This window comes from Cryptotermes secundus, unplaced genomic scaffold (genome assembly GCF_002891405.2).
Source record: "Cryptotermes secundus unplaced genomic scaffold, Csec_1.0 scaffold852, whole genome shotgun sequence".
NCBI lineage: Eukaryota > Metazoa > Arthropoda > Insecta > Blattodea > Kalotermitidae > Cryptotermes > Cryptotermes secundus.
The window spans coordinates 24,388-34,711 of record NW_019721775.1 but is presented as its reverse complement, the minus strand read 5'-3'; the positions used below and the strand labels follow the sequence as shown (position 1 = coordinate 34,711).

At 39.6% G+C, this 10,324-nt stretch overlaps 1 protein-coding gene and 1 long non-coding RNA gene across 9 annotated transcripts in view; one reads left to right on the top strand and one right to left on the bottom strand.

Moving 5' to 3' along the window:
* Positions 1–10,324, bottom strand: part of LOC111875784 — a 31,167-nt gene that overhangs the window by 5,367 nt on the left and 15,476 nt on the right. For 4 of the 8 annotated variants that reach the window (XR_004512647.1, XR_004512645.1, XR_004512646.1 and 1 more), the window contains 3 exons: positions 6,354–7,703; positions 5,332–5,590; positions 3,427–3,589 (listed from right to left, as the gene is read on the bottom strand). Coding sequence is in view for 1 of the 8 variants with exons in the window: in XM_023872303.2 (XP_023728071.1) it covers positions 5,332–5,367 (36 nt within the window). In the remaining 7 variants the exon portion in view is untranslated. Of the gene's footprint in view, positions 1–3,426; positions 3,590–5,331; positions 5,591–6,353; positions 7,704–10,324 lie in introns of those variants that run through there. The other 4 variants (XR_004512649.1, XR_004512651.1, XM_023872303.2 and 1 more) reach the window with 4 other exon arrangements.
* LOC111875785 overlaps positions 7,713–10,324 on the top strand; it is a 12,648-nt gene continuing 10,036 nt past the window's right edge. Inside the window, exons 1-2 of the long non-coding RNA XR_002844800.2 lie at positions 7,713–8,816; positions 9,542–9,544. This is a non-coding gene — a long non-coding RNA (uncharacterized LOC111875785). The remainder of the gene's footprint in view (positions 8,817–9,541; positions 9,545–10,324) is intronic.

Here is a 10,324-nt window from a genome sequence, read left to right as displayed (position 1 = left end):
TTGAAAGTAGAATATTGGACAAAATTTTATATGAAGTTGATAGCAGTGATATCCCCCGATAATTACTACAGTCAGTTTTATCACCATTCTTGTGAACTGGTACAATAATAGACTCCTTCCACTGATCAGGCAATTTTTCCTCACGCCAAATAGAAGTAATTAGACTGTGTCTTAGAACGTACTATTTCACCTCCTGCTTGAATAAGTTCTGCCGGAATTTGATCACTACCTGGCGATTTATACCGTTTCAATTTTGCAATAGCATTTTCAACCTCAAAAGGGCTAGGATTAGGTATTAAAGGCTCAGCTGTATCGATTTCTGTCTGCCTAACATCACTGACCCTATGTACATTCAATAACTGAGAGTAGTAGTTCCTCCATCTATTCAAAATGTTGTGGGAATCTGCAAGCAGATCACCATTCTCATCCTTCACTAAGTTACTGCTAGGCTGGAAACCCCTTTTAAAGTCATTTATTCCTCTATACAAATCTCTAATGTTCTTGTTCTTACTGTTCATTGCAAGCTCATCAGTTTTGTCTTTCAGATATTCCCTCTTTTTGTTCCTGAAATGCCTGCTGGTTTCACGTCTTATATTGTTCAGATTATCCCCATTTAACTCGCTTGGATCCTGTAACCACTACAATTTGGCTTCCTTTCTCTGATCTAATAATCTTGAGAATCCTTCATCGAACCATGGCTTATGCTTCTTTGGTTCATAATAACCTAGACTCTCCTTGGCAGACATTTTTATATTATCTCTAATAGTTTCCCAAGTTTTATTAACATCCACCTCAGTGTCCAAGTCTTCCAAAGCCATAAACCTATTTGAGATTTCAACGCAATATTGCTCTTTACCCTCTACCTCATTTAACCTTTATCCTACGGGCATTTAAATTCCGGTATGGGCAGCGGTACGGAATTAATTTACATACCCGCGATTATAAATCCATAAAAACTGCAATCATTTACTAAATTTGCTCCTATTTCTGCAATTTGTGATAAACGAACGAAATAAACGCTGTTTTTTTCTAGAAAGAATGTAGAATCAGATATTGTAATTTACAGACTTTATAAAATGTGTAAAAATTTTTAGACTGATTCCAAGTAAAAAATTCCCAAATTTGTCGTCTCTCTACATGAATTCAGAGTTCTTGGAAGTAAGAATGCTGTATGTAAATGTGGCAACACAGCGGATGGTCTATGTCGTCATGTTTAGTCTTGCATATATCGAAAGATTATACACGTAGTTCTTTTGGTATGCAGAGATGTGGGGTGAGTATCTATTCGTATACAAGAACCCCGATTGTTTATTACAAGAACCCCGATTGTTTATTATCGCTTGTCGCAACACAACAAGCTCTCTGTCCTCACTCCTCACTCTGCTGGAAGTAGATTATAAGTACTTTCATGGTTAGCATCGTAATACTGCCAAGCAGTATCAAAAGCGTGAACCAACCATTGCGCTGTCTCGTTAGGAAGACGCTGACATATTTCAACTCATAAACGACTCCGAATAAGACTGTTGTAAATTCAATTCTGAGAGTGGCGTTGAGGAAAGTAAATTGATTTCGACGAAGACCCATGATCTTGGTCGGCAACCTGGGGACCACCACACCAGCATGGCAAGAGGAGTGTGAATAATTATTATGGTGGACCTGTGGGCAAACTGTGGCAAACAGTTATAGCATCTGTTGTCGAACCTGGAAATGGACAAATAAGCTATTTTTCCATCTCCTTGATCTGAACAGTTACATCCTGTTGTCCCACAGAGAATTTCGTCTCACTCTTGTGCGGAACATGCTGGAAGGGGTCCACCTCGCAATCAACGGCCAGGGGTCGAACCCCTGCCGTTTTATGGGAGATATCTCGATTATAGAAGGCCAAACCACATCACTGGCCGACTTCCTCTACTTCGCAATTGAGGTGTCGTGTGTGCTTTTCGCGTGGGAAACGAAAGACCGTCCGGACAAAGTGCGTGAAGTGCGAAATCGGACTCTGCATTTCCGGATTTTTTTTAGAATTCCACACGAAGGCAACATTCCAGCAGATGATGCAGGTGGGAAGACAGACACTCCATGCAGATGGTGGCCAAAAATTATAAGTAGGACATTATTTTCTACCTTAAAAATGTATTTCAAATAATATCCGCACGCGCGGACTGTGCAAGCCCATATGGCGTCATTCGTACCGCTGCCTTTATTTTTGCAACGACATACGTTGTCTTTAGTCATTTAAAGGTTAATTTCTTGAGATTGAACCTCTCCATATGAACTCTGTGTGTTGTAGATCACATTAGTAAGATTAAATAAAATATGAGCCATAATAATTTTAGATAGGACAACTGAATATATATAAATTGAAAATATATTAGAAATAATTACAGATAATTACTGAGCCAGGTCTGTTATAATTTATATATTATGACCAGTAATGTCATCCCAGTTACTGTAGATCTGTGTCCTCTTGTGGAAACATTGTGAAATACATATTAGAAATAGGCTAAACAATTTATTTTGTTTAAATTTATATGAAAATATGAATGATTGTGTCCCAGTAAATCCAGTGAAATCAGTAAGAATTTCCACATGATATGAAATAGTACAATTAGATGAAAGAATTCTATTTGAACACACCATGAAGATTCACAGATTCAGTTTGGTGACACCACAGTTATCCTGGACATAGGGATAAAGAAAAATATTCAAGTGCATCAGCCAGAAACAAACCCAACCCATGCAGCCAGTAGCCAACTATTTCCTGGCCGTTGATGCAAACCAAAGAATGCGTACAAGATACTGTCTGTGCCCTTATTCCTGCCTGCCCTCAGTGGAGCGTCCACTGGATTCTGGCAGGTCCACTGTGGTAAGGAATGAAGGGTGTGTATGTATCATAACAAGATCTTAGTCACGGTGAAACACACTTCCCCCATCCCACAGTGCAACTGCAACCACTGTCCTGCTACTTCAGGCCATACTCCCCTTACTTTTCATTATGCCCACTCCACAGGCTGAGTCTATGGGTGTATATATTATCTCAAAAATATTTTGTAATTTTGGTCAAGCTTCTGTGCGGGACAGCCCTGACCACAGAGCAAGTTATCACATTCTGAGGGCTGAAGTTGTGGGCCTTATTGCCAACTCAGCACCTTTCTGGTTACTGAAATGTGCAGTATTATAAAGTGTTCCTCAGTTTAACAGCTTTCCTCATTTAACGTTTAGAGTGGAGCTACAACTTACATCTTACTCAAATTGCCATTAAGTACATACTTTTGTATATAACTTCTAATCTGTATGTACGCAATGTATAATAAGAGTATACAGAAAGAAAATATAGAGTAACTTTATTATTAGTTACATAAGAAACAGAGACAGACAGAGATGGAAGACTGAAAGTATAAAAAACAAATACAAATAACCTGAACTGACCATTCATCCTGGACATTCTGACGACTTGTATTCACTCCTGGCTTACGGTCACCGAGTGGCATGGCATATGGAAACGCACAACCCTGATGGGGGGGAAGCAACAGCGACCAGAGTAACTTGCTGCCTCCACCTTCCATGCAGATTCTTCTCAAAAGACACGTGCCTGTGCAGTAAACTGTGTTGAGGCACACCCCAGAAGACTCCAATCTTAATTCTGCAATTCCTTTTTGATTATTGGTTTTCATCTTTGTCCGGCAATGACAGCAGGAAAACCTTAACTCTTCAACAACGCAGGACATTTAATTCCCACACATTCCTTTGGAGGGAGGATATTTAAACATTTAAAATGGTAAAAGCAACGTTTCACTTAAAGTGTAATAAACTGGGAAAACTAATGTTTTGTTTTTCTAATTTTCATATCATGTTCAGAAATGTATATAGAATTGGTGTATTGATCCACACTCCTTTACAATTATTTTTTGGCACAGTAAGCCTATAAAAAGTAGGAAAATAGTAGTATCATATTATCTTTATTATCTTAGAAATTCAGCTGGTTGTGTTGAATGAATGAATGTATGAGGGGTAGGCCTTCTCGGCCATTGCACCACGACCTACAGTGGCCTATCGTGCTTTCCCTTTTGATTATCCCTCAGCAATCCTGCGCTTTGAATGAAGCGCGGGATTTTATACGTGGGGGTGTAAAAATAGTCACTTGGTTCCCTAACTATTGACCCAAGTGAGGTAATCTTAAATAAGCTAAGGCTTCACATTCACATAGGTTATGTGTGGTTGTGTTAGTCATGAAAATATCCCACACAGAGTCCCACATCACACAGTTTTTGACACACAACTTGACATTTCTGTTGTCTTGATGTCTTCACAGTTGGTGGAATCTTGGTTATAAAATTTCTTTCTCTTAGACAGGCACTGTTTTCCTGATGAATGTCAACCTGGCACTTTGTATTCTACAGCATTAGCATATTTCACAAAGAGTCCCTCAATTATCTGAATTCTGATTGACAACTGATCTATTATTCCTACATACGTTGTATCATCCCATTCAGAAATTTTATTTTTGCCCCTTATAGTTTTGAAAATTCTCCCAATGGATGTTCGTGCTTTTCTCGATTCTGTCACTTACCACAGAATCAAGAAAAGCACAAACATCCATTTTCAGTGTCAAATTCTATGATAAATTTTTGTTCTGATTCAGTTTGAAGTAAAATATCCTCCACTGGTCATAACACAACACAGCCGGCCACTTCACTGCTCGTGACTGGCCTTGGCAGCTAAAACCAGACTGCACAGGAATTACAGTAGTACCATTCATATAGCGAACTGTTTATGGTTTGCTGCACAGCAGTCATAACACACTTCTTAGAGTCAACATCAAGTCTCAAAGTCACACATTGTCCACATGTTTTCTCATGCTTCCAAATTAAAATCTCAAAGCAGCACTGGTCACAACATGCATAAAAAGAATTGACTTGTCATTCGATCAACATTCAGGACAGCACACAGTCTCTATCTAACATATTTAGTTCATAAGAATTCCTCATGGCGAGAATAGATTTGTACGGTAACAAGCACATCAGGTGTTAAAGTAGAAAAATTTTTCAAATAATTCAAATGTATTACAATTGCCGCAGGAAGTTCAAGGTGGGACAATGAAAATAAAAAATGATAGCCTGAAATTTCCTCTTTAATTTCAGACAAAAAGAATTACTTTACATGAAAAACAACAGTTCAAAATAGGCCGAAACTTAGCACTGCACTGTGCGAGCCACATACAGACTTCAGTGACATGTGACAAAAGCCACTGGCATGCTACAACACTGAAGGATTAAAATTATTCCCTTCTCATACATTATGTTGTGCTTTGAACATGGCAGTTTTCTGAATTACCTGCCAGGTAGGTGCAAACCGTGGGCCAGCATGCATGTCCGAGGCAGTGCTGGTGTGGGCAGAATTCACTGCCGATGAGTGCCGTGGGGAAGAAGGGCCTGAGTGCACTGGCAGGTCATGATGTTGTTGGTGGCAGCGTGTCACCCCTGTTGGTGAGCTCTGCAGGAACCCTGCTGGGTGGTTAGAATGTCTCACAGCATAAGCATCTTCAGTCCACACTGGGTCACATTCATGACAGCACAATGGTCTCAGTGGAATGCTGAAACAAAGTGAATAAAATTCAGTTTCCTAGTGCTATGAGAATCGAAGAATTAAAGATAATAATCTTTTTGTCATGTCCTTCCGCATAATTTCTGCTGTACAGAGATCTATGTGCATGATATCTCCAATCTCTACCCCTTCTTCCCACATTTCCCTTTTGATACCTTGCCAGTTACTTCCTCTCTTCGTACTGTCTATTAGTATCCTCCTAACTGGGCGACTCTCAAATTCAGAAAATAATTCTAAAGCCCTTCTCAACATCCCTGCTCTAGCCACACTCATTCTCTTTGCATGACCAAGCAGCTGTACACATTCCTCTTATAATTACATTCCTTCTCATTTTTCCCTTTAACATCTTCCAAAATTATTATACTCATTACATGGATTACAGTAGGAATAATTAACTTCCACAAAGCAACACACTCTGCTGTCCAGTGCCATACCATTCTCATATTCTCATACAAGCAGCAAGACTTTCACAGAAAACATATTATTTCTGTAAAGTTACTTAATAAGAAAAGTTTCCAGTGTCTAGAACAGAAGCAAACATACAAAAACTGTGAACTAGATAACTCCATACATTTCCCACATTTAAGTTACTCTGCCAATGTAATCACACACATTGCTTGCTTCACTGTTACTGTACTTCAACTACGTCCCATCTTCAAAGGACGTATAACCAATTTCATATTCAGATATTAGCTTGTATTTTAGTAATTAGAAAATTATATGTTGCAGTGGCTATTGACGTGTATTCTCACCTCCCTCTGTTGCTGGTGTTAGGATGGTGTCGTGGTGATCTAGGACAGCCCCTGTGAGTACCCACGAATTATGTTCATGTGGACCGGGGGTGGCCAATTCCTCGATCCAACTGTGTCATTCTTCCGGTACTCTCTGCCTCCCGATGGATGCACGNTTCGCCCTAAGAAGGAAAGCAACATTTTTTTATGCCAATACTGTGCTATGAAATCCACTCACTACACTCACTGAGTTATTCCACCTCCTAAAAGGAGATAAATTATGAAATATTGTAGAAAAGTAACTCCTCAAGGAATAAGTAGTGTATTGAGAAACTGGAAGTCAGAAATTACATATCTGGATCACTAAGTTTCTGGATATTGTCCATCAATTTGTATTCTGAATGAACGTATTGTTTCATAAACACTGATCTGTCCCTGTTCCTGTCCCTGAGGTGAAGGGGTCCTACTTAAGTGGATCCATTTGAAAGAGCTAATCTTAATCACAGAATAATGTAAGTCAATCAACTACATCTATATATGGAGCTGTGATCATGTTCTGTCATTGGGAGATCTACAATTAGAAAAGTGGACATACCATAAAGGCCTAAAACCCAAACTAAATGCAGGAAAAACAATGCAGAAGACATCTGAAATTTACTTGCCATGCTATACTCTCCTACTGCTAGTAGAAAATCACTGGCTTCTGTGATGTTAGTCATCAATCTAGTACGCAGGTACCAACTTTTCAAACATATCTTCTGCCTCCATATCCCTGAAGATGGACATCAATCTAGCACACAGTACCAAATTTTCATGCATATCTACTACCTCCATATCCCTGATGATGGAGGCGGTATGCTCCTCTCGAATGTCAGTAAACCCATACCAGATTGCATGGTGTAACATCCCACAGGACATTAATCCTGATGTGAGATTTGAGGTTACTGCTGCACTGACTATGAGGACTACGATCTTCTTGGATATGATGGCATGTAGTCTGGTGTACATTTACTAACAGTTTGCAGGAACAAGCTGTTTCTGTCTTCAGGGTAGAAGACTATGGAGGAAACATATTCATCCAACCAAATTACACATTCACACATCCCAGAAACAGTAATTTTTCAGAGTCACTGGAGTGAGAACCTCCAATTTCTTAACATAAAATGATTCGTGGTAACAGCATTGGTCAATAGACCATGCTTCAGTACATACCTGCAGTTGCCTAGGTGCATAAGTTGCAATGTGAACATATGGTCATCCTGAGAGTGCATTCTGCTCAGGAGCAACTCTACCAAGTTGTGACTGCACCAGGAAAGGCGGATAAAGCTGATAACGATGGTTGTGTGGTGTGCAGTGGCCAAACTGATGGACCTGCAAGGCAAGACCAACAATCACCCAAGTTACAAAAAATACTTGTTCAATTACTTGACTGTCAATTTACAACGCAAACTTTTATTTAAAAAGCTAATTCTTGCTATTCTGTTTCATAAATTATGCTCAGGTTGGTGGTAGCTAAGAATACAGTGAAATCTCAGTTTAAGATATCTTTAGACACCAGTGTATTCGAACATCAAACTGAGGAAAACCTTAAATTGAGATGATTTGAGTTTACTAGCTTGGGGGACATTAAAATGGAACATTAAATGGGGGAAATCCTTCTACAGAGGAATATTACATGTGGGTTCCATTACTGCAGTAAAAACTATGATTTCTCTGATGGGCCATGTGGTGGATGGCTGTAGAAAGCAGGTTTGATTCCTGGCAGAATGAAGAGACTTTTCTGTCCTTCACAGTCCTCATCAGCTCCGGCGTCCACCCAACCTCCTAACAAATGGACACCGGATGCTCTGCCCCCATCATTACAATGGCCAGTGCCTAGGTTAAGAATTTGTGGACTTACAGCTCTACTCCCCACTAAGTCTTCACAGTATTTTGCTTAGTTAACTGAGCCCAAGAATAATTTATTGAGTATTGATCTACAGAAAAGGTAAAAAGGTTAAGTTGTCCCTGTTCTTAACTGATTACGCACTATGCCATGAAGACATATGGGGGAGTGGATGTATAAAACCATGTCTTCTTGAGATTCCCTCTAGTAGGAGGTGGGTGGTCAGCTTCACAGCTTGGGGAAAGAGCTCCTGGTACCCACTGGGTAGGAGGCTAGGCAAGTCCTAGAGCTGGTCTGGACGACATGGAGAAACCAAATTTCTTGCCCCCACAGGGACTTACTGGCAGGTAGGTGCAAACCGTGGGTCAGCATGCAGGTCCAAGGCAGTGCTGGTGCAGGCAGAATTCACTGCCGATGAGTGCCGTGGGGAAGATGGGACTAAGTGCATTGGCAGGGCATGATGTTGTTGGTGGCAGCGTGTCACCCTTGTTGGTGAGCTCCGCAGGAACACTGCTGGGTGGTTAGAATGTCTCACAGCATAAGCATCTTCAGTCCACACTGGGCCACATTCATGATAGCACAATGGTCTCAGTGGAATGGTTAAACAAAGTGAATAAAATTCATTTTCCTGGTATTATGTGAATCAAAGAATTAAACACAATAATATTTTTGTCATGTCCTTCTGCATAATTTCTGCCATACGCAGATCTATGTGCATGATATCTCCAATCTCTACCCTTTCTTCCCACATTTCACTTCTGATAACTTGCCAGTTAGATCTTTTCTTCTTACCGCCTATTAGTATCCACCCAACTGGGTGACTCTCACATTCAGAAAATAATTTTAAAGTCCTTCTCAACATCCTTGCTCTAGCCACACTATCATTCTATTTGCATGACCAAGCAGCTACAAACATTCCTCTTATATTTACATCCCTTCTCATTTTTCCTTTAACACCATCCAAAAATTTTATATCCATTACTTGGATTACAGTAGGAATAATTAACTTCTATAATGAAACACACTCTGCTGTCCTACAGATTAATTTTTCTCTTCCAGATGTATAATTTCATTTGGTATTAATTAAATCCAAATTTGAAGTATCATGGAAAGTCCAAGAATGTCTAATGAAGGTAAAATTGTCCCCATGCTCAATTAAGCATTATGCCATGAAGGCATATGCGGCAGTGGAGGTATAGCTCCACCATTCTTGACCTTGACACTGGATGAAGGTGAGTGGTCAACTTCATGCCCTGACTGCTTTATCCCCCTGGGGGAGTAAACCCTGGTACCCACTGGATAGAAGTTTAGGTGGGCCTCAGAGCTGGTCTGGATTGCTACAGAGGAGAGAAATATTCTCTGCCAGGAACTGAACCTTGGCCATCTAGCCTGTAGCATGTTACTATACTGGCTGAGCTATCTCATGAAACAAAATTACATTTCTTCAAATTTTAGTAAGGAATCTCATTATGAATATTTATCAAAATCTATTCACTGTGACCAGCTGTCTCTGTGTACTGGCATACTGGAACAGCATTAGGATGCAGTACTTCCATGCAGAAATTGCTGTTTGATTTGAGAAAGTAACATAATTTCATCCTTTCATCTACAGATCTGTAAGCAGAGACATTATTTTCTTCAATATGAACGGTAGACAAACAGCTATTAAATGATGACTACTCTTTTGCCCCACTCATTGCAGAGAGCATTAAGGGCAGACACATTCCAGTTGTCATGGGTGTTCACAATCATTTTTTAGGATAAAGAGTGCAAGTAAAGTTTATCAAGTAAAAGAAATTGCAAAAGAAACTAATCTTTCAGACAATAATGTTAGTGAACCAACAGAAATCGGAAAAGGTAATTGCAGTCTACTAAATTCAGTGAATAATAAAGTACTAAGAATATTCCATCAGAATATAAGAGGATTGAGAAACAAAACAAATGAACTAATAAGCTCCATGAATTCAAATCTTCCACACATACTGTGCCTTACTGAACATCACATGAAACAGCTGGAATTAGAATATCTTCACTTAGAAAATTATAATTTAGGTGCTAGATACTGTAGGAAAACACTGGAGAAAGGAGGAGTGAGTATTTTTGTACA